The 27,362-nt window shown below is 63.0% G+C and overlaps 5 protein-coding genes across 6 annotated transcripts; 4 read left to right on the plus strand and 1 right to left on the minus strand.

Moving 5' to 3' along the window:
* Positions 1 to 86: 86 nt before the first annotated feature.
* CCDC157 (coiled-coil domain containing 157) lies at positions 87 to 4,409 on the plus strand. 2 transcript variants are annotated; one of them, XM_058851174.1, is made up of 5 exons: positions 87 to 596; positions 1,812 to 1,983; positions 2,549 to 3,260; positions 3,557 to 3,634; positions 4,283 to 4,409. In XM_058851174.1, the coding sequence occupies exons 1-5, from the start codon at positions 349 to 351 to the stop codon at positions 4,285 to 4,287; spliced, it is 1,215 nt and encodes a 404-aa protein (XP_058707157.1). In that variant the 5' UTR covers positions 87 to 348; the 3' UTR covers positions 4,288 to 4,409. The 2 variants fall into 2 exon arrangements, with proteins under 2 accessions (XP_058707157.1, XP_058707156.1); XM_058851173.1 differs by lacking the exon at positions 4,283 to 4,409 and having other exon boundaries at positions 3,557 to 3,918.
* Positions 4,402 to 6,919, plus strand: LOC131585260 (coiled-coil domain-containing protein 157-like). Its single transcript, XM_058851186.1, has 6 exons — positions 4,402 to 4,560; positions 4,662 to 4,829; positions 5,299 to 5,467; positions 5,821 to 5,960; positions 6,213 to 6,274; positions 6,352 to 6,919. Exons 1-6 carry the CDS (start codon positions 4,402 to 4,404, stop codon positions 6,551 to 6,553), a joined length of 900 nt encoding a protein of 299 aa, XP_058707169.1. The 3' UTR covers positions 6,554 to 6,919.
* A 148-nt stretch (positions 6,920 to 7,067) lies between these two features.
* Positions 7,068 to 11,013, minus strand: RNF215 (ring finger protein 215). Its single transcript, XM_058851180.1, has 10 exons — positions 10,724 to 11,013; positions 10,118 to 10,249; positions 9,721 to 9,792; positions 9,562 to 9,647; positions 8,859 to 8,913; positions 8,528 to 8,632; positions 8,308 to 8,424; positions 8,089 to 8,226; positions 7,848 to 7,950; positions 7,068 to 7,734 (listed from the first exon to the last, which is right to left on the minus strand). Exons 1-10 carry the CDS (start codon positions 10,997 to 10,999, stop codon positions 7,712 to 7,714), a joined length of 1,107 nt encoding a protein of 368 aa, XP_058707163.1. The 5' UTR covers positions 11,000 to 11,013; the 3' UTR covers positions 7,068 to 7,711.
* A 2,979-nt stretch (positions 11,014 to 13,992) lies between these two features.
* Positions 13,993 to 19,465, plus strand: SEC14L2 (SEC14 like lipid binding 2). Its single transcript, XM_058851768.1, has 12 exons — positions 13,993 to 14,124; positions 16,197 to 16,272; positions 16,357 to 16,400; positions 16,556 to 16,615; positions 16,724 to 16,912; positions 17,607 to 17,702; positions 17,845 to 17,905; positions 17,980 to 18,063; positions 18,179 to 18,285; positions 18,360 to 18,499; positions 18,771 to 18,940; positions 19,150 to 19,465. The coding sequence occupies exons 1-12, from the start codon at positions 14,071 to 14,073 to the stop codon at positions 19,278 to 19,280; spliced, it is 1,212 nt and encodes a 403-aa protein (XP_058707751.1). The 5' UTR covers positions 13,993 to 14,070; the 3' UTR covers positions 19,281 to 19,465.
* An 846-nt stretch (positions 19,466 to 20,311) lies between these two features.
* Positions 20,312 to 22,780, plus strand: MTFP1 (mitochondrial fission process 1; the record flags this gene model as incomplete). Its single annotated transcript, XM_058851786.1, has 4 exons — positions 20,312 to 20,549; positions 21,769 to 21,896; positions 21,968 to 22,191; positions 22,574 to 22,780. Coding segments are annotated over 4 exons (666 nt in total), but the record flags the coding sequence as incomplete, so codon positions are not given.
* Between the last annotated feature and the right edge of the window lie 4,582 nt (positions 22,781 to 27,362).

Raw genomic sequence — 27,362 nt, forward strand, 5'->3', positions numbered from 1 at the left:
GCAGGCGCAGATTGCTGGGAGGTGCGCGCCCGCTGTGGGATGTACCATTAGCGCCCCGAGCGGGGGGGTCCCAAGCAGGAATGCACCAATGCGGCGCGGGAGGGGCGGGGTTGTCATGGCGACAGGGCTGGGACGCCGAGGCCTAGCACAGGACCCGGGCCCGGCGTTTCCTCTCCGCTGTTGCTACTGATTCCTCCGGTTCCCCAGCACTCCTGGAGACCGCCGGGCCCGGGGGTTAGCGTGCCGGTCCCGCTCCAGCAGCCTGTCCCAGCAGGGCGTTCCCCCCATCCCAGGCTCCGTCTCTCCCTGGCCTGGTGGCCCTGTTGTCCCCGGGCCGTGTCCCACACCATGGCGCACCTGCTGGGCCACCGCGGCTGCATGGAGAGCCTGCGGGCCGACCTGCGGGACCTGCAGGCCGCCATCGCCGACGTGTCCTCCCGGGCCGGCGCCGCCCGCTTCCCCTCCTGGAAGTTCCCCGACAAGGTGTCCTGCGAGCTGGACATGTCGGTGCTGCTGCAGCGCTACAGGCACAGCGACAGCGAGCCCCAGTTCAGCCAGCACGCACATGTGGTGCTGCTGGAGCTGCTCATAGACAGGTGAGAGGCACCAGCACCCCGGGGCGGCTCCTGCCCCGGGCACGACAGGGAGTTGTGTGTCTGAACTTATCCAAGTTTTGGACACCTCGGCACAGAAAAAACTTGAAGCTGTTAGGGAGTGTCCAAATGCGGGCTGAGAGGGTGGTGAAGGGCTGAGGGTGAGAGCCCTTGGTCTGTTCAGCTGGAACAGGGCAGACTGAGGTCAGACCTCACCGGGGCTGCAGCTCCTCCTGGGGAACAGCTCTGATCCCTGTGGCCGGGGATGGGATTCAAAGGAATGGCTCAAGCTGTGCCACACAAGTTTAGGCTGCGTATCAGGAAAAGGTTCTTCCCTCAGAAGGTGCTCAGGCACTGAAGAGGTTCCCCAGGGAATGATCACAGAATCAGCTAGGTTAGAAAAGACCTTGGAGATCATCAAGTCCATGCTATGCCATAACACCACTTTATCGATTAAACCACGGCACCAAGTGCCACATCACGGCCCCAAGGCTGCCAGAGCTCCAGGAGCCTTTGGACAATGCTCTCAGGCACAGGGTGGGATTGTTGGGGTGTCTGTGCAGGGCCAGGAGCTGGGCTTGATGATCCCTGGGTCCCTTCCAGTTCAGGATATCCCGTGATTTCATGAAGTTTTTTGGATGCTTTGTTCCCCATGTATTTCCACGATGAGCAGTGCCAGCACCTCGGCCTCATGCCCTGCTGAGCTTTAAAACCCAGCTCCTTTCCCTGCTTAGAGCTCCCAGCACAAACTGGCCACGAAGGAGCAGAGCATGATCCACCCAGGAGCTGAGGTGGAGCAGGTGGGACAGGCTTGTTAAACTGCCTCCCAAAGCATAGCTGAAACACTTCAGCATTTTTGCAATTTTTCAGAAACACTGGAACACAGCTGCATCGACAGCCTTGGGAGGCCAAAGCCCCTTCTGCAGTCTGGGTGAAATAAATACAGTTCTGCTTTAAAAGATGAGCCATTCCCACTGAGCTGTTGGCCCTAAAAGTCAGGATTTGCAGCAGCATGGGTGCCCCAAATCAGTGGGGGGAGCTTGACCACAGTCTCTTGGAAGTGGCTGCTCCATGAAGTGATCCATGCCTGGGGAGTCCCGGGAGTAACAATCCCACCCTCCTGCCTCACACCAGCTTTGCTGGGTGATGGGAGTGGGCCGACCTCCGTGCCCCAGCTCGCATTCCCAGCTGCTCCAAGTCGTTTTTCCCTCGGCACAGGCTGCTGCTGCTGCTGCAGAGCTTCACTGGCTACGCCGAGACGCTGCTCAGCGGGCGAGCGGTGCCGCCGGTGCGGGGCCTGGGGCCCTGCATGTCCGCGGGGCTCACGGCCAGGACCTTCTGGAGCACCATGCTCAAACTTGGGGCCTTCTGCCAGCAGCTCCAGGATGAGGTGGGACACCTGGGGACGTCCCATGAGCTGAGTCACTCCCCTCTCTGCAGAATTTGGATCGTGGTCCTTCTCAACACCCTGTGGCCACGCCAGATGTGCTTCACCCTTTGAGTGCTGGCCTCTGTGTCACACATTTGTTCCCTCCCAGCCTGAGCCCCTTCCCTCCAGCACTCCCAGCTGTGCCAACGCATCCATCCTGCTCTAGGATCTCGGGATGGGTGAGATGGGATGCCTCTAGAGCTTGGAAAATATTCTCCTACTGCCAAAATGCTGCAGCTCTGCTGATCCCACTGTGGATCTGAGCTGTCCCAAGACAGTTAAATAATTGGTAGTAAAAACAACCTCTCCTGCATTTCATTTTCCCCAAAATGATCTTTCTCATGGAAAAGTCTCACAACAATCCATGTGGCAAAACCAGGAGGCAGTGCGGGGGGTGGGAAAGAAGGGATGGTGAGGAGTTGGGGAGTTGGGAGTCGCTGTCCTATCTCCACACCTGATTTAGGCTTTTATGGGTCATCTCCACTTTGATCTGGGCCCCAGTTTTATTCTGTGCTCTGTCCCTCAGGAGAAGGCTTGCAGGCGGGAGATCCCCACACAGCAGTCCACTCCACCTTCTGCTCCCCAGGCTGGAAAACATCAGAAGGAGCACCTAAAATGCCTCTTGCCAGATGCTTTGGAGTCAGGAACTGCCCCAGAGGCTGCCCAGTCACCTGTGTGCCCATGTCCAAGTGTCCATGTGCCAGCCAGCTCAGACAGCTCCCAGCCAAGGGCTGGCCCCAGCCTGGCTCCAAGCACCCGCAGTGTCCCCACGCAGACCCCAGGGTCACCCCTGGGCTCCTGTGACACCTGCTCCAGCACCCAGGCCAGCCTCCACGAGGTGAGCAGAGCCATCACCAGCATCTGCCAGAGCCAGAACATCCCTTCTGCTCTCAGCAAATTCCAGGAGGTGCTGAAGGACAGCGCAGAGAGAAGGAACCTGTCTGCAACAGACATGAGCTACTGGGCCTCGGAGCAGAGCAAGGCCCTCTCCCGGATCAATAAACACCTCCAGGGGCTGCTGCAGCAGGTGAACCCCCTGAAGGCTGAGCTGGAAGAGATGGGCAAACAGGAGGAGAAGCTGCAGAAACAGGTTGAGGACTTTTCCAGGAAGCTGCAGGCAGAGAAGGACGCCCAAGCAGAGCAGCAGAGGAAGGCTGAGCAGAGCCTGAAAGCCAAGGACAAGGAGCATTCCAAGGCTGTGGCCAGGCTGGAGCAGGACAAGGACGACCTCCGGAGAGGTACAGAGCTGTTCCCAGCATCCCCTCCCACACCCGGGGGCATTTGCAGGAGAAGAACAGAGTCCATGGGCAGATTTTGGCCCCACCACAACCAGCAGGGCTTTTTGTATCTGCTGGGGGATTTTCCCTGCTGTGAGGCTAATCCCAGGCAGTGGGAGTTGGTGTCCTATTACTTCCCTGATAGCACAACATGATCACTTGACAAAAACACTTTGGTGTGGCTGTTTGCTTCCCTTTGGTTTAGGGTTTTTTTTTTTTAGGAACTGTTTAATGAGAGAGTTTTCTTGCTGGTTTAGGAGCTGCTCTGCTGGAGGAGCGACTCTCAGCCCTGAAGGAGGAGCTGGCAGCGAAGCAGGTGGCTGTGCAGGAGCTGGGTAAGGGGCTCACCCAGGAGCTCACTCAGCTCACACCCCTCCCCTCTCACCCTGGCCTCTTGAGTGTTTCACACCCACGGAGCCCCCAGCACCCCAGACTGGGCTGTGGGGATGGTGGGGATGGGCAGAGAATGGGCCTCCTTCACAGCAGCACCGCAACATCACCCAGTGCCAGAGTGGGCTTATGCTGGTGGAGGTTTGAGGGGGGACCACAGGCCTTGTGTCAGACCTGTCTCCCTTTGCCAGGGCCTGTGGAGGGCATGAGGTGCCCCTGAACCACAGAATCATGGACTGGTTTGGATGGGCAGGGACATTAAAGCCCATCCCATTTCACCCCCCCACCATGGCAGGGACACCTCCCACTGTCCCAGGCTGCTCCCAGCCCCAGTGTCCAGCCTGGCCTTGGACACTGCCAGGGATCCAGGGGCAGCCCCAGCTGCTCTGGGCACCCTGTGCCAGGGCCTGCCCACCCTGCCAGGGAACAATTCCTGCCCAATATCCCATCCATCCCTGCCCTCTGGCAGTGGGAGCCATTCCCTGTGTCCTGTCCCTCCATCCCTTGTCCCAAGCCCCTCTCCAGCTCTTTTGGAACCCCACTAGGCACTGGGAAAGGTTCTTAAGTTCCCTCTGGAGCCTTCTTTTCTTCAGGCTGAACACCCCCATCCCTCTCATCACCTGCATGGTCCTCCAGCATCTCACCCCTACCCAGCCTGGGCCACGGTGGCTGTGTCTTCCCAGAGCTCTCCAAGACCACCTTGCTGGAAAAGATGACCACAATGGTGGCCCGGAGCCAGGTGCTGGAGCTGGAGGAGAAGGTGCAGGTGCTCACAGGCCAGAGGGACAGCCTGGACGAGGAGCTGAGTGCCACCAGGGTGCAGCTGGAGAAGGAGAAGGTCCGTGTGGAGAGCATGTTCCGGCACGAGGAGGTACAGCCGGCTCTGGAGCGGATGGCTGAGCTGCTGCTCGGTGTCAGGGCTGTGGGGAATGGGTGCCACAGCCCCACACAGGCTCACCCCCACCACCACAGTCCCTGCAGGCTAAGCAGAGAACCCTGCTGCAGCAGCTGGACAGCCTGGACCAGGAGCGTGAGGAGCTGCAGACCAGTCTGGCAGAGGCCGAGGCAGAGAACGCCCGGCTGGCAGAGCAGCTGGAGCAGAGCCAGGAGCAGAGTGGGAAACAGCTCCAGGCACAGCAGGTGAGTGCTGGGACCCAGGTGTGGGACACAGGCTGTGCCACAGGGCTGTCAGGAGCCACATACTGCCCTGTCCCACAGCCAGTTTTCCCAGGAGGGATACTCTGGGACCTAGTGTGACACTGTCACATGGTCACATCCTCCTGGGATTCCCTGGGGAAGAGCCCTCTCCCTCCACCCTGTGCCAGACAAGTCTCTGGTGGAGTCAGGGCAGAGGGGAGCAGCAGGAAGGGACATCTTGAGGTGCTTCCACATCTCCAGTCTTCTGTTCTTGGACACCTGGACATGCTGCACACTTCACAGTTGCTGCTCCTGCTTCCAGCACACACAGAGATCTCACAGCTAAAACCCTGCACATTGTCACTGTCCTGTGCCACAGGACATCCACCCATCAGGGAAGGGTGGGAGCTTTCCATGTGGGGCTGAGTCCTCACTCCTGCAAACTTCATCTCCTCCCCGCTGTGCCACGCAGGAGCTGCTGGACACGCTGCAGCAGGAGAAGCTGGCACTGGAGCAGTCCATCCTGGAGCTGCAGGCAAACACATCCCAGCTGCAGGAACAGGCACAGGAGCTGAGGGAGCGGGAAAGGCTCCTGGTGTTCTTCCCCGATCTCCACATCCCCGCTGAGATGCAGTTTGAGAGTAAGGGAGCAGATGGCAGCACAGTGTGTTTGTGCTTTGGGGTCCCCGGAGCTCTCAGGGGATCCTGCTGTCCCACTGATGGCCAGGAAGGGCTCAGAGCCCATGCAAAGCTGTGACCATCCCTGCAAGGGTGCTGTGCATCCCACATTTTGGGCCAGGATATACAGCAGGACCAGGACATGGCAGAGCTTCCTCTGCCCACAGGGCTTGGGGTCCCAGCTGCCACTTCCCGGGCAGTGCCGGTACTCCCTGCCCAGGGCAGGCTCCTTTCCTTGGGAGGCAGGAGGGCTGGCCACGCCTCTGAGCAGGCAGGCAGCAGCTGCAAGCTGGGCTCTCTTGGATTTTGTTTGCAGGCAGTGGGAACTTGAGAGAGGACATGGAGAGTCAGCTCCAGGCCAACAAGATCCGGATGGAGGTGCTGGAGCGGGAGAATGCGCAGCTCGAGGCTCTGCTCACCAAGGTGAAGGCAGCAGCTGAGCAGGGCGTGCTCAAGGTGAGCTGGGTGCCACAGGGGTGGGTGCTGTGTACCCCTAAACCACCCCGTGGCCCCCAGACACCCTCTGAGGACCCCGAGAGGGCCAAGCCCAGGCTGCACATGCTGCTGGGAGGTTGTTCTGGTTTAACTGGTGTTGCCTGGGTTGGTTCCAGCTCCTTCCCATCACTGACCACCAGCTGTGGTGGCCAAGGGATGTGATTAGAGCTGAAGCTGGTGGTGGGAAATTTCACCTCCTCTTCCCTTCCCCAGCTTGTCCCAGAGGCCCAGCTGTGGTCCCAGCTCCACAGGGAGGCTGGCAGGCAGGACCCTGGGTGAGTAGGAACCCAGAGGAAGAGGCTGGGGGTGTGTTCCCTGCTCTTCTTCCCCTTTAACTGCTCCCACCCCACAGGCGGCTCAGCAGCGGAAGCAGCAGGGACAGCACAGGGACGCCAGGATGCACAGACAAGGCCTGGCATGGAGCTGCCAGCAGCCACAACTCCAAACAACTCCAGGCAGAGCCCACATCCCAGGCCAAACCCTGCCTAACGCTCCCAGTGCGACGCCTGGGGCTGGGCCTCCCCTCACACCACACCGGGGCTCACCACAAATAAACACAGATCAGTCTGAACTTCCCAATAGAGAAATTGTGTTCCACCAGCAGCCACCTGCCCTGCCCAGGCGACCTCGTTACCAGTTCTTTGTGCATTAGGAAGGTGCATTCCCTTGGGAAACCTGGGCTCTGCCTGGTTCCTTGGGGAGCTGCTCCAGGGACGTTCCGGGGCACTGGAGCTCAGTCACCCATGGCTGTGCCACTGCTGCAGTCCCCAAAAGAACCCTGGGCAGGACACAGCATGTGCTAACTCCTGCCAGGAACCATTCCCAAGAGGGGACTGGGATGTGGCCACACTTGGAAGAGGAAAGCAGAGCTGGCCTGGGATGAGAGGAGTCTGAGCCACCCTTAGCCCACCAGCACAGCCACAACCTGGGAAAGTCATTCGCCCTTCCATGAACACCCAGAGGGGCTGGGAGTCACTGGGAGTCACTGGTGCAGGCTGGCCCTGACCTCTGAGCTGCCTCCCCAGCACTTTGAGCGCCGTGCAAGCCCCACACAAACCACACAGCCAGCCTTGCTCCATGTTTAATAGGGATGGATACGTGCCATGTTGCAGCCCGTGGGGCAGGACCCAGGCAGGGCTCACAGCAGGTCCCCAGTCACTGTGCTGGGTGAGCCAAGCCCTGTGTTGGCTCTGCAGCCGACTTGTGCCATCCTTTCTAATAAGTTATTATAAATAAAGTGTCTGACCCCTGCCCTCCCACACTGAGGCTGTGAGTCTCCCCACAGCCCTGGCAGCCCCAGCCCTGGCAGGTCTGTCACCCACCTCCCGGAGGGGCTGGCACCGCAGCCAGGCTCTGCCTACCCTGCCACGGCCACCAGCAAATAGACAAAAAACCCAACACTTAGAAAAATTGCTGTGAGCAGGGCAATAGCACAGCAGGAACAGGGCGCTCCCTGCACTAGCCCCCACCCCAATACACCCACGGGTGCCCCAAATCTTCCCTCCCCAACACTGCCCATCTGGACCCCCACCCCTCTACTCACACCCAGCAGGAGAGCCCCGAGCCCTTCCCTCTCCGAAGTCTGGGCACTGTGACGGGCACAGCCACACCAACCCTGCTCCGGCAGCAAGCGCCGCTCACCAGGCACCCCCTGCCCCCTCCCTGTCCCTGGAGCGGCCGTGGTCTGTCCCTGGAGTGTGTCCTCGGGCCAGCTAGCTGTCCGAGCAGCAGTTCCCTGCAAGGGAGGACAGAGAGCCTTGGCACAGGGAGCCTGGCAGGCTCCAGGCCCTCCCCGGCCCGTTGCCCGGGGCCAGCGGGGGCTCAGCTGGGTGCCAGGGCGGTTCTCACCCAGGATGTTGCGCTTGCAGAGAGGGCAGGTCTGCTGCAGCAGGAGCCAGGGATCCACACAGTCCCGGTGGAACTCATGGGAGCAGGGCAGCACCCGCAGCCACTGCCAGCAGGGAAGTGAGGGCACATGTGAGCACAGCCGGGGGGCAGGGACACAGCCCAGACCCTGGCAGGGACACCCTGGCCCTGGCCAGTGACTGGAGGCTGGGCCCAGGGTGGGCTCCAGTCCTCCCGGTCCCACCTGGCTCTTGTGGAACTGGTCCAGGCAGACAGCACAGCTGTCGATCTCGCAGGCCCGGCTCCGGGGCGGCTTCCCGGGATGGAACCGCCGGGTTTTCAGCGCCAACAGCCGCCGCCGGATGTGCCGCTTCAGGTCCAGCTGCGGGGACAGAGCCGAGGGTCAGAGCCCACCCCACAACCCCCGGCACGGAGCACAGCAGAGACATTCCCACATTCCCACCTCGGCGTCCCGCTCCGACAGGTCCTGCCGTGACTGGCGCTGCGCCTGCACCATGACACCGGTGCAGAGCAGCAGGGCGATCAGCAGGATGGTGTTCCACAGCTGCTGCAGGTACTTCTGTGGGGACAGAGCAGTGGGGATGGCAGCCAGAGAGCCCAGCCCCACTCCCAGCCCCACTCCCAGCCCCACTCCCAGCCCCACCCAAACCCCAGCAGTGTACCTGCACCTGTGAGCTGCTCTCCCCGGGGCAGATGACCCCCTGCCACTCCCCGTAGAGGCCCCCTCGGGACAGGCCGCAGGTTGACCACAGCGTGAGGGTCACCCCCTGCAAGGCAGGACACGGCATTGCTGATGGCCACAGCAGCGTCCAGCAGTGCCAGCACACGTGTCCTGGGAGGAGGAACACTGGTGCTGCCAGCTGCTCTGTTCCCACTGGATCCCTTCCCTTCCCTGCTCCCTGCAGCTGCTTGCCACGGATAAGAGAAGTTTGGCTGGGCACAGTCATGCCCTCCCACTGGCAGAATGAGGAAGAGGAGGACACACAAACATACCAGGTTCTCTAGCAGCACTGCCTGGTACGTGATCTTTGCCGTAGCCCGGAGCCCACTGTGAGCAAAGAGAAAGTGTCCATTCCATGGACACAGCAGGATCCAGGCACAGCTCTCCAGTGCCAGGGGCATCCCCTCCCCACACAGCCAGACAGTCACCAACGGGGACCAGACCAACAGACAGGGGAGGTGACAACAAGACACATCCTCCCCAGCTGTGCTCAGCCCTCAGTGATCCTGCAGAGAGCTCTTCCTCCCAACCTCATGCCTCAGTTTCCCCATGTGTGACACCATGGCAGCAATCCCAATGTCCCATGTCAGGAGGATTGACAGGGTCCCACTGCTGCTGGTGGTGAGAACAAACACCCACGGAGGTTGTGGGGATGCTGGTGCCACGACAAGAAATAACTGGTCTCAATGATTTCTACTGAGAGTCCTAAAGCTCTTGGGTGAGGACACTGTCACACCTGCCACCACATGGGGAACCATGGAAGGGCTACAGCCCTGGGGAAGGGCTGGATCTGACCCAGATCTCCCCTGGAAACACATCTCAGCCCCAGCTGGCCTTGGCATGGCACAACACCACCCCAGCAAACACGATGGGCCGAGTGAGAAACCCCCAGGGTGGTCCCTGGGTGTCACAGCCTGCAGAGGGACAAGGCAGTGACCAGGCAGGGTCCAGCCCCTCCCACACCCCAGCCCGTACCGCAGCAGCGCTCCCAGCAGCCTGGTGACGTTGTCCGAGGACTGGATGACGATGACGGGCTTGGCGAGCAGCTGGGACACGTCCAGCTGCACCGGGAGGGAAGCGGAGCCGTCAGCGGGGCACGATCCCCGCCCGGCCCCACCGCCGGCACTGTCCTACCTCACGGATGGCGTTCTGGTTCAGCGCCAGGATGAGCAGGGCAGAGGCCCCCAGCACCAGGGCCCGCTTCATCTGCAGGGACAGAGGGGACACGATCAGGGGACAGCGGGGCTGTTGTCCCCAACAAGCTCCTGTCCTGCTGCAGGAAGCACCCAGCACCTCTTTGCCAGGGTGAAGGGTCACAAGGGACCCAAGAGGGGACAGAAGCTGTCAGAGACCCCCTTGGCCACCAAGCACAGACCAGGACCCCCTGGATCTGGCCAGGAGACACCCCAGGTGACACCTCTGCAGTTTTGTGACCTGCAAACACCACAGCAGCCCTCAAGCCAGGCAGGGGACAGGGCCATGCAGAGGGGACAGGGTCAGGCAGAGGGGACAGGGCCAGGCAGAGGGTCACCTTGGTGACAACGGCAGTGGTGAAGGACTCCTCCTTGGCACCCCGGGGGCCCTCGGCCGGCTCCTCTGTGCCCACGGGCACCACCCCGATCCAGCTGTCAGCAGCACCCAGCTCCGGCTCCACGTCACCCACCTGGGGACATGGCAAGGAGAGGGAGAGCTGCGATGGATCCCAAGGTTCAGGGCATCCCCAAAGCACCTCCATGTCCCCAGGGGTCCTGGGGAGCCAGGCACTGCATGGGGACAGGGACAGCAGCTGGGGTAACACAGGGAACACGGCCTGGCCCCCGCTGTCTCTGTGCCCCTCCCTGCACCTCCTCTCTGCTGCTGGCCACACCCGAGCAGCGCTACCTGTCCTGGTCAGCTCCCAGTGTCCCAGGCCTCGCCACCAATCGCCCAGTGCCTCCCAGTGCCCTTCAGTTCCCACTTCTCCCCTGCCCCTTTCATGTCCCAGTGCCCAAAGACTCACCCCAGCACCCACAGTGCCCACCGACCCCTCCTCCCACACTGCCCCCTGCCCTCCCCCAGTATCTCCCAGTGCCCTCGAGCTCCCCCTGGCCGGTGCCAGCAGCCCCCCCAGCCCCATTCCCCGTCTCCCCGCGCTCACCAGCACCAGGCGGCCTTGGATCTCCATCTCCTCCCGCTCCCCCCGCGGGCCCCCCCGGCCCGGCCCGGCCCGGCCGCCCCCCGCTCCCAGCACGGCCCCGCGCAGCGTGTACGAGCCGCCGGGCCCCGCGGCCCCGCTGCCGGCCCCGGCCCCGGCCGGCCCCGCCGCCCCGGGCCCCGACACGGCCACCTCGACCCGCGCGGGGGTCGCGGGCCCCGAGCCGGCCCGGCCGAGCGCCAGCAGCGGGGCGAGCAGGGCCGCCCGCACCGCCGCCATGGCTGCGCGCACCGCGCCCCGCAGCGCCCCCTGCCGGCCCGGAGGACCCGCCGTGACCCCCACCGCCCGCAGGGGGAGCCCGAGAGCCCGCACCGGGACCGGGACCCGAACCGGGATTGGGGATGGGGACAGAAAAAAGGGACAGGGAAAGGGACAGGGATAGGGACAGGGATAGGGAAAGGGATGGGGACAGGGGTGGGGACGGGGACAGAAAAAAGGGACAGAGAAAGGGACAGGACAGGAAAAGGGATGGGGACAGGGACACGGACGGGGACGGGGACAGGACAGGAAAAGGGATGGGGACTGGGACAAGGGTCGGGATAAGGACAGGGGACAGGGATGCAGGGATGGAGATGGGGATACAGACCAGGATGAGGACAGAGAGCAGGAGAGGTACACTGACAGGGAGCGGGGACTGAGACTGAGACAGCAGCAACAACCACGACCAAGCTGGACACGGGGACAGAGCAAGGATGAAGAAGGTGATGATGACAGGGACCAGGATGGAGACCAGGAAGAGAACAGGGACTAAGAGAGGGACAGGGACAAGGAATGGGGACTAGGATGGAGATTGAGACAGGGACAAGGGCTGAGACTGCGATGAGAACCAGCACTGGGACAGGGGTGGAGCAGGGATAAGGACAAGGATGAGATTGGGATGGGAACAGAAGCAGGAACCAGGTGGAAAACAGGAACAAGGAGAGGCACTGGAAGAACAGGGACAGGGACCAACAAAGGGACAAAGGCCAGGACCAGGACCACGATGGGAACAGGGAGAGGGACCAGGAGAATGGGAATCAGGAGAGAGATGGGACAGGGACTAGGAGTGGGAGTAAGACAGGGACAAAGTCTGGGACCGGAATGGGAACCAGCAGCAACAGTAGGACAGGGATGGATGCAGGGACCAGGAAACCAACAGTCACCAGGAGAGTGACAGGGACAGGAACAGGCACGGGGACACAGATACCGTGTCCACCACATCCCCATGTGTGGATACAGGGACACATGGGGACACAGGGACGCGTGTGCTCTGGGACAACAGGGACACGGCCACACCCCCAAGGTGACGTGGGCACAGCTGGGTGACATGGACACACACCAACACCCCAAAACTCACCCGCCCCTGCACCAGACACCCCTCAACACCCCCAGCCTGGTGGGTGCCAGGCAGCCTCCAGTGCCACATCCTGACCCCTGGGTGCCACATCCTGGCCCTACTCTGGCCACGTGTGCCCAGCACATGTGCCTCCGGGGGATTTGTCAGCTGGATTAGCCACAGCATGGGCCCAGGCTGACCTGCTTTTGGCAGGGGCCACGTCAGGGACGGGACTCGGGGCCGTGGGACCCAGTTCCCATGGCTGCAGGGTGCTGTGGGCCGGATCTGGGTGTGTCCCCGTGTCCCTCTTGTCCTCATCCATGCTGTAAGTGTGGGGGTGTAATCACAGGGTGGGCACGGTCTCTCCTCCCACGGCCACAGCCAGAGCCGGTTTAACCACACGGTGAAACATCCCGATTGCAACGGGTCTGGATGTGCCACAAACAACAGCCGGGAGCACAGCTGGCTTGGGAACCAGCCTGGAACAGAGAGCACGGAGGTGGGGGACTGTGTGGAATTGGGGGAACACCAAAATGGGGCCTGGGGATGCCTGCTGCCAGAGCTGCCCCATGGAGGGGACATGTGAGGGGTGCGAATGGCCCCATGGAGCATCCATAGGTTCATGGGATATGGTTGGGTTCCTGGACATCTGCAGCTCCAGGGGACACTTATGGGTCCATAGAACATGGGTGGCTCCATGGGACATCTATGGGTCCCAGTTCCAAGGGACACATACGACTCCATGGCACATGAATGGTTCCTTGGAACATGCACAGATGGGACACAGGTGGCTCTGTGTGACATCCACAGCCCCGAGGGACATGTATGGTTTCATGGGATGTTTCCATGGGTTAACCATGGACATGTATAACTTCATAGGACACCTATGGGACATCCATGGCTCCACAGGACACACACAGCCCTACGGGCATCCTGCTCCTGATCCCCATCTTCCAATCACTGCACCCGAGCCCTCAATCTGTCCCTGTCCCCATCTCCCATCCCTGTCCCTGCCCCAGTCCCTGCCCCCTCCACTCTCACCCTGTCCTTGCTCCACCTCCCATCCCTGTCACTGTCCCCTCTCCCTGACACCTGTCCCTTATCACCATCTCCCATCCCACGGCTGCATCTCCCTCCATACCTCAATGTCCTCCCACACCCCCTCTACCCCACAGTGTGACCCAAACTCTCATAGGGCCCCCACCCTTCTGTACACTCCTGAACCCCCAGAGCTCCCTACACTCATCTCTCCTTTGCCCACCCAAATCTCAATGTCCCCCAAGGTCCCCTGTGCCCCCATACCCCCTGTTCCCCATATTCCCCGTGCACCCCTACCCCACATGTCCCCTACAGTCTCCAAGTCCCCTTGCTCCCATATCCCCCACACCCCCCGAGCCCCTCATACCCCCCAGGCCCTCTATGCCCCCATATCTCCAGTAGCCCCCATACTCCCCATAACCCCTGAGCCTCCTCATGCTGCCATATCCCCTATGGGCCCCATACCCTCCCACATCCTCCATGCCCCCACATCACTTATAGCCCCCACACTCCCCTGCCCAAGTCCCCAACCCCCCCTGGCCCTTCTCACGCCCCCATACCCCTATAGCCCCCATACCCCTATAGCCCCCATACCCCTACAGCCCCCATACCCCTCCATGCCCCCCATATCCCCCGTGTCTCCCTCTGCCCCCAAATTCCCCATGTCTCCCATAACTCCCCAAGTCTCCCATACCCCCCTATAGCCCCCAAGCCCCTCTGTGCCCCCATATCCCCTCTGCCTCCATCACCCCCCGTGCCCGATCCCGGGGCGGCGGCGGGCGCTGACCGGGCGGGCAGGGGTCGGGCAGGGTCCAAGGCCGCGGGGGTGGGCGGGGGGCCGGGCCGGGCCGGGCCGGGCGGGGCGGGGGGCGGGCCCGGGGAGGTGCTCGGAGCCGTCCCGGCCGCCGGGGCCGGGCAGAGCCGCCCTCAGCGCACCATGAGCGGCCGCGCCGGGGACCTGAGCCCGCGGCAGGCGGAGGCGCTGGCCCAGGTGAGCTGGGACGGACGGGCCGGGGGGCTGCGGGGGGACCGGGGCCAGGCCCAGGCCCAGGCCCGGGCTGTCCTCCCCGATGTGCGCTCGCATCCGCCGCGGGACCGGCAGCACCCGCACCCCAAACCCACCGGCCGCATTTCTGCTTCCGGCCCCGGGGGGCTCCACAGCCCCCCATGCACCCCAAACCCACCGGCATCACCCCCACTCCCGGCCCCGGGGGGCTCCCACCGCCTCCCCCAGCCCCCCCATCCCGGACTCCAAACCCACCGCATCTCCCCCGCTCCGAGCTCCGCAGGGCTCCGCAGCCCAGAACTACCGGCTTCACCCCGATTCCTGGCCCCTGGGACATCCCATCGCCTTCAGGCTCCACCCCACCCCCTAAATCCGGCCCCGGGAGGCTCCCGCTGCCTCCATCCCTCACCCCGGACCCCAAACAGCCGGGCCGAGCCCCCCTGTGGCACTGGCCACCAGGGCAGGACCGTCCTGGCTGGCTCCTGAGGCTGCCCCTGGCTGGACCGTCCCGCTGCTGGGCCCCCATCGCTCTCCCATCCTCCCCGGGGCTCGGGATCCTCCTGCCCCACTGCAGGGCCCTTGGGACGGCAGTCTCCTGCCACCCCCATCCCACCCTGGACCCCGACCCCACGGGCTGAGCCCCCCGTGGTGCTCCCACCTGGGAAGGACCATCCCGCCTGTCCCACCAGACTGGGCCCCGCCGAACCCCAATATTCTTCTTCCACCCTTCCCATGGGACTGGAAAACTTCCTCCCCTCACGCCGGGATTGCGGGCCCCGGGACACCCAGCCCCGGTGATTGTCATCCACCGCGGCCACCTCTGCCACCCCTCGTGTTTGGTGCCAGCCGTTATCGGGGTTCAGCGCACCCCTGTGCCTTTATCTTATCGCTGCCTTTCAGACCCAGCCAAATTCCACGGGCGGGCGATGACCCCGCCGGGTGCCAGCACGGGGGGCAGGGGCTGGCGTGGGGCACGGAGCCCAAACCGTGCCCGGTGCCAGCCGTGCCCTGGGCGGGTGAGGGAGATGAGTGGCCGAACCCGTTCGTCCACCACCACCGGCTTTGTCCCAGGGTGAAGGAGCTAATCCCGGGTTTAATTACCCCTAAATTCAGCGGGAGATAAGCTAATCAGGCTCATTAAGGGGAGGGCCTCGGCTGGTACGGAGATTTGAGCCGTAGCCGTAGCCTCGTTGGGGTGAGCGGGGCCACGTGCAGAGGGGACTCTGAGTCCCCCAAACCTCCCAGTTCTGCACCCCAACACCCTCCTGCCTGTGCTGGGGGGCTGCGACCCATTGCGGGGGTCACAAACAGCAGGGAACACAGTGACCAGCACCAGCCCAAAGGATGCCACTGGTGGGGTCTGGTCTGCTTGGCCCCTCCCTGTAGTGGAGCACACTCCCTGAGGGGACCCCAAATCCCCCAGTCCTACACCCCAACACCCTCCTGCTTGTGTCACGGGGCTGTGACCCACTGGAGCATCACTGAAACGGGGACATGTGATGATCTGCTGGTGACAGGCTTCATCCCAAGGATGCCATTGGCGGGGCCGGGTCTGCCTGGTGCCTGCAGGACCCCTCTGAGGGGCCCCAGCTTTTCCAACCCCCCCAGTCCTGCACCCTGACACCCTCCTGCCTCTGCCAGGGGGGCTGTGACCCACTGGGGTGTCACTGGAGCAGGGGTACACACAGTGACCACCTCCATCCATCCCAAAGGACGCCCTGGAGGGGACTGATTCACACAGTCCCTGTGGGACACCCTGGAAGGAGCGGGGTGGTGACAGTCCACACTCACAGCTTACGCAAGGGCTTGGGGACACCTTGTGCTGGGGGACACCCAGAGCATGGCAGCCAGCCTGGGGACAGTCCCCTGCCAGGTGACCGCTGATCCTGGCTGCATGTGGGGCAGGGAGGGGACACAGAGTGACCCTTCTCCCCTGGAAATGTCCCAGTCCCGGTTGGCATGTTTTTGGGGGGACAAAGAAGGGACAAACCTCCAGCCTTGAGGTTTTTGGGGAGGATCAGGGATCCCTTCACCAACTGTCCCTCTTGTCCCCACAGTTCCGGGAGAAGCTGCAGGACGTGCTGCCCTCCCTCCCCTCCCAGGACGACTATTTCCTCCTGAAATGGCTCCGAGGTAACCCCAAAGTGGGGAACAGCCCTGGCAGGGCAGGAGCCCCCGTGGGGCTGGTGGGGGGCTGAGCTCTCTGCTCTCTTGCAGCACGCTCCTTCGACCTGCCCAAGGCAGAGGCGATGCTGCGCAAGGTGAGAGGGGCACCCTGCTTTTGGGGGGACCCCACTGTGCTGGGACATACCTGGCGTGGGACCCCCTGCCCTGAGCCACCACCCCCAAGGGAGACTCACCCGTGGGGTTCACCTTGTCCCAAATCTCACCCTGGCCTGCTCTGCCCCCGCTGCAGCACATCGAGGTCCGCAAGCACATGGATGCCGACAATATCATCGCTTGGGAGCCGCCTGAGGTGAGTGTCCCTGGCTTCCCGGGGTGACCCTGGAGGGGACCCGTCCCCCTGAGTGCCCTGGGGTGTGTGTGAGGTGTGAGGTGCCCTGAGCCCCCCACGCTCCCGCAGGTGATTCGGAAGTACATGTCAGGCGGGATGTGCGGCTACGACCGGGAGGGCAGCCCGGTGTGGTACGAGATCATCGGGCCGCTGGACGCCAAGGGGCTGCTGTTCTCCGCCTCCAAGCAGGACCTGATCAAGAACAAGTTCCGGGACTGTGAACTGCTCCGGCACGCCTGTGACCAGCAGAGTGAAAAGGTGGGAACCTGCCCACGCTCTGCTGGCCCCAACAGACCTGTGGGACCATGTCCCTGCCAGCTCCACGTGTCCACATCTGGTCTGCCCCTACCAGTCATCATCTTCCCCAGCCCTACAGGTCCCTGCCAGCCCCATAAGTCCATGTCCATCAAAGGACTCAAAGTCCTCCCCACATGTCCATCTCTGGTCCATCCGTACCAGGCAATGTCCTTGACAGCCCTATTTATCTTCTAGGTCCATGTCCTGTCCATCCCCCTCAGCCTGTCCCTGCCAGCCTGTGTCCTGTCCATCCCCACCACCCAATGTCCTCCCCAGCCCCATATGTCCATCTCTGGTCCATCTCTCCAGCCAATGGCCTCATTCACCAGCCCTACAGGTCCATGTCCAGTTCATCTCCTTCAGCCTCACAAATCCATGTCCTGTCCACCTCACCATGGACCATGTCCCTGCCAACCCCATATGTCCATCTCTGGTTCATCCTCCCACCCCACAACTCTGCATCCTGTCCATCCCCACCACTCCACGTTCCTGCTGTCCCTTAGCCCAAATCCCTGACCCAGCTCCCATGATGCCCCTTCTCCGTACACCAACACTTGGCTGGAGGCTCTGGCTGGGGTGACCAGCCTGTTGGGGCCACCCCATCCCTGGACCTCCCCATGGGTCCTGCCTGATCCCCCCCATCCTCCTGTCCCAGCTGGGCAAGAAGATTGAGATGGTGATGATGGTGTACGACTGTGAGGGCCTGGGCCTGAAGCACCTTTGGAAGCCAGCTGTGGACACGTATGGGGAGGTGAGGGCTCCTGCCCACCCCCCTTCCCGCTGGCCCACAGGGGTCTGGCCTGATCCCTGCAGTGCCCTGCACCCCCCAGTGTTCTGGGTGGGGTCCTGGTGGGTGCATGGCATGGGTGACCTCAGCTCCCCCTGCCCTACAGATCCTGTCCATGTTTGAAGAGAATTACCCTGAGTCCCTCAAGCGCCTCTTTATTGTGAAGGGTGAGTTCGGCCCTGGGGTCCTGCTCCCCTTATCCAGGTGCTGACACCCCCCTAATGCCCCCCTCTGCCCCCAGCCCCCAAGCTCTTCCCCGTGGCCTACAACCTGGTCAAGCACTTCCTGAGCGAGGACACGCGCAAGAAGGTCGTGGTGCTGGGATGTGAGTCCTGACCCTCCCCGAGGTGTCCCAAATGGGTCCCCACTCTGCTGTTACCCCACCCAGGGGGGATACTCCAATTCACAGTCCCCCCAAACCCGCTGTCGTCCCCCCCCAGCCAACTGGAAGGAGGAACTGCAGAAGTACATTGACCCTGCGCAGATCCCAGTGGAGTACGGGGGGACACTGACAGACCCTGACGGGGACCCCAAGTGCTCCAGCAAGGTAGGAGGGTCCCCCCCGGGTTCTCTGGGGCTGCTGGGCAGTTCCCCCACCCCCACATCCTCCGTCCCTTCCAGATAAACTACGGGGGAGACGTGCCCCAGCATTACTATGTGCGGGACCAGCTGGCACAGAAGTACGAACACTCGGTCGTGGTCAACCGGGGCTCGTCCCACCAGGTCGAGTACGAGATCCTCTTCCCCGGCTGCGTTCTCAGGTGAGCGGCAGCTCCGCACCGCGGGGAGTGGGTGACAGCCACAGTGTCCCCAGTCCTGCACCGGGTGACAGCTGCAGTGTCCCCAGCCCCACAGTGGGTGACAGCCACAGTGTCCCCAGTCCCGCACTGGGTGACAGCCACAGTGTCCCCAGTCCCGCACTGGGTGACAGCCACAGTGTCCCCAGTCCTGCACCGGGTGACAGCCCCAGCCCCACAGTGGGTGACAGCTGCAGTGTCCCCAGCCCGCCACAGCACCGACTGCTCCATGCAGGTGGCAGTTCCGCTCCGAGGGTGCTGACATCGGCTTCGGGGTGTACCTGAAGACCAAGGTGGGTGAGCGGCAGCGGGCGGCTGACATGACAGAGGTGCTCCCGAACCAGCGCTACAATGCACACATGGTGCCCGAGGACGGCTCCTTCACCTGCACCACCCCCGGCATTTGTGAGTGCCGAGCCCTCCCCGGGGCGCTGCGGGGACCCCCGGTGCGTCCCCGGTGTCCCTGACCCCCGCCGTGTCCCTGACCCCCCCCCGTGTCCCTGACCCCGCCGTGTCCCTGACCCCCCCCCGTGTCCCTGACGCCCCCCGTGTCCCTGACCCCCCCCCGTGTCCCTGACCCAGCCGTGTCCCTGACCCCCCCCGTCCCCCCGCAGATGTCCTGCGCTTCGACAACACCTACAGCTTCCTCCACTCCAAGAAGGTGAGCTACAGCGTGGAGGTGCTGCTGCCCGACACCGCCTCCGCCCAGCAGATCCAGGGGGAGTCCCCCAACCACAGCCCCTGAGCCCCCCCGGCTGCACCGCGCCCCCAGGATGGCCCCGCAGGAAGATGGAGCCGGGGCCGAGCCCCGGAGCTGCCGGACTGAGGCGGGGGCCGGACGGGGCCGAGCCCCCCCAAACTCTGTGCCTTACGTGGGTCCCGCACCCACCGCTGCTGCTGCCTGGGTGGGGAGTAAAGGGATGGACTGAGCGGGGTCTGCTCCGCTTTGTGGCTCCCCGGCGCCAGAACTGCCCCTGCTGCCCTCCAACCCAACCCCACAACCTGCCCAGCTGCCCCCCAGCCCCACAACTGCCCCCCAGTCCCACAACTGCCCCCCAGTCCCACAACTGCCCCCCCAGCCCCACAACTGCCCTTCCTATCTCCATAACTGCCCCCCAGCCCCATAACTGCCCCCCCAGCCCCATAACTGCCCCCCCAGCCCCATAACTGCCCCCCAGCCCCACAACTGCCCCCCAGCCCCACAACTGCCCCCCAGCCCCACAACTGCCCTTCCCATCCCCATAACTGCCCCTCCAGCCCCATAACTGCACCCCAGCCCCATAACTGCCCCCCCAGCCCCATAACTGCACCCCAGCCCCATAACTGCCCCCCCAGCCCCATAACTGCCCCCAGCCCCATAACTGCCCTTCCCATCTCCATAACTGCTCCCCCCAGCCCCTTAATTCTGCCCCCGGTCCCACAATCACCCACCCAGGGCCAGGACTGCCCCTACTGCCCCCTCAGCTCCATAACCGCCCCCAGTACCATAACCAGCCCCATAACTGCCACCCATCCCCACAACTGCCCTTCCCATCCCCATAACTGCCCCCCAGTCCCATAACTGCCACCCAGCCCCACAACTGCCCCCCCAGTCCCACAACTGCCTCCCCAGCCCCATAACTGCCCCCCCAGTCCCATAACTGCCCCCTCACCCCACAAGTGCCCCCCCAGCCCCACAACTGCCCCCCCAGCCCCATAACTGCCCTTCCCATCTCCACAACTGCCCCCCCAGCCCCACAACTGCCCCCCCATCCCCACAACTGCCCCCTCACCCCACAAGTGCCCCCCCGAGCTGCCCCCGTGACGGTGACGCCGCGGGGTCACGTGGGCGTTCAAGCCCCGCCCCCGCCGCCATCCCACGACCCCGAGGGGCGGGGTTATGCAAATCAGATCAATGTGTGGGCGTGGCTCTGTGACGTAGAGCAGGGGGCGGGGCATGCGGCGGGAGCGGTGGCGCGCGCCATGGGGCAGAAGGAGCCCGACCTGTACCGGGACACGTGGGTCCGATACCTGGGTGAGCACCGGCAACCGGGTATCGGCACCGGGCACCGACACTGAGCGCTGACCCCGGGAACCGGGCACTGACATTGAGCGCTGACCCCGGGAAGCGGGTACCGGCACCGGGCACTGACATTGATAGCTGACACCGGAAGGCGGGCACTGACGCCGGGAACCGGGTACTGACATCGGGTACCGGGTACCAGCACCGGGCACCGACATCGGGTACAGGCACGGGGACCTGGGCGCTGACACTGGGCACTAACATTAAATACCACCACCGGGACCTGGGCACTGACATCGGGTACCGGCTGTGCAAATGGGGCAGTGATACCGGGCACCGGTCCCTGGCACAGGGTATCGACACCGGGAACTGGGCATTGACAGTGGGTGCTGACCTCAGGAACCGGGCAGCGGTATTGGGCACTGAGCACAGCACCGGGCGCTGGTACCGGGTACCAACATCAGGCGCCACAGCAGGAACCAGGCACTGGCAGCAGGAATGCTTTAGGAACGTGACAGCACACACTGTGTCGGGCACCAGCACCAGGCACTGCCCCTGGTGCCGGTGGGCACCGGCACCCAGCACTGGTACCTCAGAGTGCACCGGGTTCATGGTGCTGGGCACGCAGCACCAGGTACTGCACACTGCTCTGGGCACTGCGGGGTTCTGGTGCCGGCTATCAGCACCTCACAGCAGGCCCTGGCACGGGGTGACAGCACTGCACACCAGCACCTGGTACCTGTCACCAGCACCAACACTAGCTAGTGGCATCATCCCCCAGCACCGTGCACAGACACTGGAGAGCAGGACCAGTTCTGGGCACTGGGCAGAGACACAGGTACCAGAACACTGTCACTAGCACTGGGCACAGACACAGGTACCAGAACACTGTCTCTAGCACTGGGCACAGACACAGGTACCAGAACACTGTCACTAGCACTGGGCACAGACACAGGTACCAGAACACTGTCTCTAGCACTGGGCACAGACACAGGTACCAGAACACTGTCACTAGCACTGGGCACAGACACAGGTACCAGAACACTGTCACTAGCACTGGGCAGTCACAGCAGCACTGGCAGCACCCCCAGCCCAGCTGTCCTGCTGGCAGAGGGTCGGTCCAAGGAGACACAGGCACTCCAAACACCCGCTGTGCAACATCCATCCAGTGACATTGGGACGCCCTGCAGGGGTGACATGGGGACAGTCCCTGACCCTACCATCCCCTCAGGTTACGCCAACGAGGTGGGTGAGTCCTTCCGCCCCCTGGTGCCGGTACCGGTGGTGTGGGCCAGCTACGGCGTGGCCACCGCCTACGTGACCGCCGACGCCATCGACAAGGGTCGGAAAGCCGCCGCTGTGAGTGCCACCCCTCCTCACCCCCCAGCCTCCCCCTCCCCACCCTTCTACTGACCCCTGTATCCCCCCAGGCCCACGGGCAGGACCCCACACGCGTGGGGGTGGCCGTGGTGGACACCTTCGTGTGGCAGAGCCTGGCGTCGGTGGCCATCCCCGGCTTCACCATCAACCGGCTCTGTGCTGCCTCGCTGGCCCTGCTGGGGTCCCTCACCCGCTGGCCCCTGCCCGTGCGCCGCTGGACCACCACTGCCCTGGGGCTGGCTGCCATCCCCCTCATCATCACCCCCATCGACAGGTAACAGGACACCAGGACACCCCTGGGGCGGGGACACAGACGTGTGCCACCACCCCATTCCTGCAGCCCAGAGGGATGGAGCACATTTGTCTCCTTGGAGACAAGGCCCACTCTGGGCTTGGAGCTGGGAGCAGGGGGTGGTGATGGGATGTCTCCGCTCCAAAGGGGCTTTGCTGGGGTCCAGCCAGGACATGTCCCTGCCAGGATGGGGATTATCCGGAGCTGAGCCGGGATTAGCGCAGTGAGGCTGTGCTAAACCTGGTTTTGGTGGTGCTGGTGTCTCAGGGGATATTAAGGACAGCCCCACCCATCCCACATCACATCCACCGCCCCAGAGACCCACCCCCCCCCCGGGACCCCCTGACACTCTCTCCTGCCGCAGGACTGTGGATTTCCTGATGGATTCCAGCCTCCGCAAGCTTTACAGGACACCAGGAGAACCCCCGACGTCCCACTGAGCACTGCCCCATGCGCTCTGGGGAAACTGAGGCATGCTGCTCTGACCCACCTACTGTGACCCCTCACTCTGGTGACCCCCAGAGTGGCCACCCTGCCCCACACTGGTCCTAATAAACCATTTCAAACATGACCCCGATGGGTGATGCTGAGGTGCCACCATGTCCAGTCATGTCTTCTCCTGGGGGACACATGGGTCTGGGTGGGTCCCAAAACCTCAGGGGACTCCAGCTGGGAGAGGAGGTCTCTGCCTGCCCTGAGCAGCCCTGCTGTCCCCACCATGCAACATCTCCATCTCTACAGCCTCATGGGACATCCTGGGGACTGTCCCCAAGGAGCTGCCACCATGTCCATGGTCTCCAAGGACACAAAATCCACCCACCCAGGAGTCACCATCTCCAGCACCACAGGCTGGGACAGTGTCACAACCCCCGGAAGCCACATCTCCAGGTACCTGGAGAGACCTGGAGAGACCTGGAGAGACCTGGAGAGACCTGGAGAGACCTGGAGAGACCTGGAGAGACCTGGAGAGACCTGGAGAGACCTGGAGAGACCTGGAGAGACCTGGAGAGACCTGGAGAGACCTGGAGAGACCTGGAGAGACCTGGAGATGTGGCTTGCCAGTGTAGGGACACCTCTCCATCCCTTGGTGGCATCCACACGCTACCAACCAGGAGACGCTTTAGAGAAAGCAAAGCCACATTTATTGCTGAGAAAGAGGCTCTGGTCCCATCTCGCCCGGTTTCTCCATCTCCCTGAGGACCAGGGTCCCCACCACGCTCTGCAGCTCAGCCTGGAAGGGACATCTCTGCCTCGGTGGCCGCTGTACCTGCCGGGCTCTGCCCAGGCGCCGGGTGGTCAGAGCCAGCCCCAGCACGGTGACCAGCAGCACAGCACTGCCCACCAGGGCCAGCCCAGCCAGCAGGAACTTCTTCATCGTCTGGCACACTGCTGGGAGCAGCAAAAAACACACCTGGGGGTCAGAGGAGGGTTCAGCACAAGGGGTGAGGGTTTTGGGGACATGGGAGAGGGTTGGGGTGTCCCTCACCTTTGTACCATGGCACCTTCTCCTTCTTCACCAGCACTGGTCCAACTGTCTCCCGGTGGAGTGTCCCCTCTCCTGGGAATGCTATGGGAGGATATGTCCAATGTGGTCCAGTCCAGGTCCAGGAGCCTCCCAAGACCCCAAAACAACATGGGGCCACCCTGTCCCACCCCTGGTACCTGGCATGTCTCCACGGAGGGTGTCAGCAGCAGGACAGCCGGTGTCACAGCAGTGGCATGGGCTGCTCTGGACAGGGTCCTCTGCGTTATGCCAGCTGGGAGAGGAGAGGACAGAACTGGGGGGAGGAAGCTCTGGGGGTCCTCAGACTCCACCACAAGACCCATATGGTGCCTCCCCAGAGATGTCTCCAAACACCTCCCCAACACATCTGCAGCATGAGGGAGCTGGGACCTGGGGTGATGCCACCAGCTGCCATTGAATAAGAGGTGACATCCAGACCACAGTGGGGTGACTTGGTCTTCCCAGAGGTGGGTTCCGCCCCCAGCACACCCATGGGGGGCTCGTGTCCCCGGGCACCCAGCATACCTGGCCATGGTGTGGCTGTAGAAGCAGGTCCTGGTGGCATGTCCTTGTCCCCATGCCATCAGCAGGCAGTGCACGTAGACCTGCTGAGACACCATGTCCTTCCTCAGGGACCCTGCTCTCCTTCCACACAACCTCGTGGGGCTGGGGCCACCCCAGCCTGTCTCAGGATGAGCAGTGGTTTGGGACACCCAGGTCATCCCCCTCCCTGGGACCTCCATTCCACCACCAAGGGCACCATCCCCACCTCACCTGCTCTTCCTCAGCCTCACCCTCCAGTGTGGGGGCCAGGATGGAGAGCTGGAGGACAGATTCCCCCCTCTGGTGCTGGACAGACACATTCCCCAGCTTCTCCCCGTGCAGGCATCTATGGTAGGAGAGTGACAAAGGACATTCCAGAGCTGTCTCCAGACCCTGGACATCCCTTTCCAGCAGGAGGTCCTACAGGACTCCAGGGTAGCTGGAGAAGGAGCCCCTACTTCCTGTCCCACCAGCACTGACCCATGGCTGTTCACCACCATGGGGACCCTCCTGGAGTGTCCTGGCTGCTCCGTGGTGGTCCTGTAGCACTGATCCACATGGATCTTCATGGAGATGCTGGGACTGAAGCGGACACTGGCTTCCAGGTGGATCATAGAGCCGGGGCTGAGCACTGGCAGCTTCTCTGGAGTGGCACTGGAGTCCTCTGAGAAGTGTGTGTTTAGTGTGACACCCCCAAACCTATCCCACCAGAGCTGGGGGCACCAGACACATCCCAGACCACCGGTGTCTTGGCCCTCATCCCTACAACTTTCCCCTTCCAGAGCCCATCCCCTGTCCTGGCTCTGCCCCCCAGGCCTGCCTTCCCTGCTCTCCAGAGCTACAGCACCTTCCTGGGCCGCCCATGGAGCTGAGAGGGACCATGTCACCCATCAGGGGCAGAGCTGACCCCCAAACCCCATTGTGGTATCAGGCACAGGACTGGGAACATCTCCAAGCCCAGCACCCTGCACAAGGGGGAGTTCCTGCAGGGACAGCCAGGGACAGCCACCTCTCCTGGTGGTCCTAATGCCAGCCAGGAGAAGGCACTGCCTGCTGCTGGCTGAGCCCAAGGGTCTTGGCTGGACCCACCCCATGGTCTCAACCCTCAGCTTTTTCCTGCAGCACCCCCAAGCACTCACCATCCAGGAGCCTCAAGGTGAAGTTCATGATGGGGTCCTCAGAGTGGGGGTGAGCAGGAACCTTCCCTGTCCCCATTCCTGAGGACATTGCTGGAGCTGTCACCGTGTGACCAGGGGGCTCTGAGGCAACTGGAGCCATGGTGGTCCCTGCAAGGGGAGGGTTGAGCATGTTCCAAACACAGCAAGGACATCCACATCCTCAGGTGTCCCCAGGACTTGTTGGGGACAGGTGGCAGCAGCACAAAGGCAAGGAGAGCACTCAGGAGCACATCAGGGGCTCCTCTGTCCCCAGCACTACAGGAATACACCAGGAGCCTTCCCAGCACCCTGACCCTGCCCAGGGCTGGGGACAGACCAGGAGCTGCTCATGGGGTGGGACACCACGGTCAGCAGCCACAGACCCCACCAGTGCCTCTGATCCCCCCACCCCAAACCGGTCCCACCAGCCCTGCTGGGACCTTGGGGGAGCTCCTGGCAGCCTCTTGCCCCAACCCTCAGAGCCTGGGAACATTTTAGGAAGGCTAAAGCCAGAACAGCTCCCAGGTGACTGTCAGGAGCCAGCAGCAGGCAAAGCAAAGGGCACCCACCATCCACCTCCCCCCAGTACAACCAGTGGGAGAACTGAAGGGGGATCCCAGCCCCACTCACCTGGCACCCCCAGCACAGCCCCACACAGCAGCAGCAGCAGCAACAAGCACAGCTCCATCCCCAGTGAGCAGCATCCCCCCAACAGCTGGGGGTCTTTAAGGGCTTGGGGCTGGGTGTCAATGGGCCCCAGCTGGCACTGATGGAGTTGGGGGCTTTGCTTGGACTCTGCAGCCATCAACAGCCCCACACCTGGGGCTGGTCCTACCCCTTACACCTTCCCAGTCCCACCACAAGAGCTTGTGCCCATCTTCCAGTCCCCGTTCCATCCCACAGTCCCAGTGCCACCACTCAGACTGGTCCTGCAGGTGGTCCTGATCCCATACCCACCAGTAAGTCCTGGTCCCATACTCACCAGTCAGTCCTGTTCCCAGGTGTGATGCTGGGCCTCCCATGTCACTGTTGTGGTCCTGGTCCTCAGCAAGGTCCCGTGCCCACCATGTCCTGGTCCTGTGCATGGTGCTGCTCCCACTATATCCTTTTACTCCTGCACGTGGTCCTGATCCAACCACTTTGCCCTGATCCCAGTTCACCTCATGGCTTGGTCCCATCACTCAGCCTTGGTCCCTTGGATGTCCCTGGTCCCACCCCATGGTTCCTAAGCCCACCACAGTTTTGACCCCAGCACTGTCATGATCCCATGGCTGATCCCAGTCCCACCAGAGAGTCCCAGTCCCCAGCATCCCTCCTTGTCCCATCACAGCTCTGCTGGAGAGGGAGCCCACCTGCGAGCAGCACTTTGGTCACAGCCAGGACAGAGACCTGAAGGTGAAGTGTTTGTGTCCCTGGGTCCTGCCTGTCTCAGGTGTCCCCATCACAGCCCCAACACCCCACCACAGACCTCCTCTGAGTGGGCTGACCTGGTGGCCTGGGCACCGAGGGACAGGGAGGGTGGAGAAGTCCCATTGCAAGTCCCATGGCCACCCCTGAAACTGTGTGCTCCCCATCAGCAGCAGAGCCGGAATGCGGTGGCTCGAGTGGTTTGTGTCACCAGTGATGGCTGGTCCCGTGGCTCTGGTGTCCCTGTGAAGCCAGCAGACCTTCCTGGGGGCACCTGCACACCATGGGGCTGTACCCCAGCAGCACCCAGCAGGGACATAGGGGACAGACCCAGGCATCCCACTCACTGAGGGTCTCATTCCTCAGCACTTCCTGGGGGACACGGGCCCCCCCCCCAGCCCCAGGACTGATGGGGACAGTGGTGCCAGGACCCTGGAGAGCTCCCAGAAGGAGCAGGGACCGGCTGAGCATCCTGCTGTGCCTGTGAGAACATCCTCACCCCATCCATCCCATCCCGGAGAAGAAGGAGATGGCTGGAGACC

Source organism: Poecile atricapillus, chromosome 16, assembly GCF_030490865.1.
Source record: "Poecile atricapillus isolate bPoeAtr1 chromosome 16, bPoeAtr1.hap1, whole genome shotgun sequence".
In the NCBI taxonomy this organism is placed as follows: Eukaryota; Metazoa; Chordata; class Aves; order Passeriformes; family Paridae; genus Poecile; species Poecile atricapillus.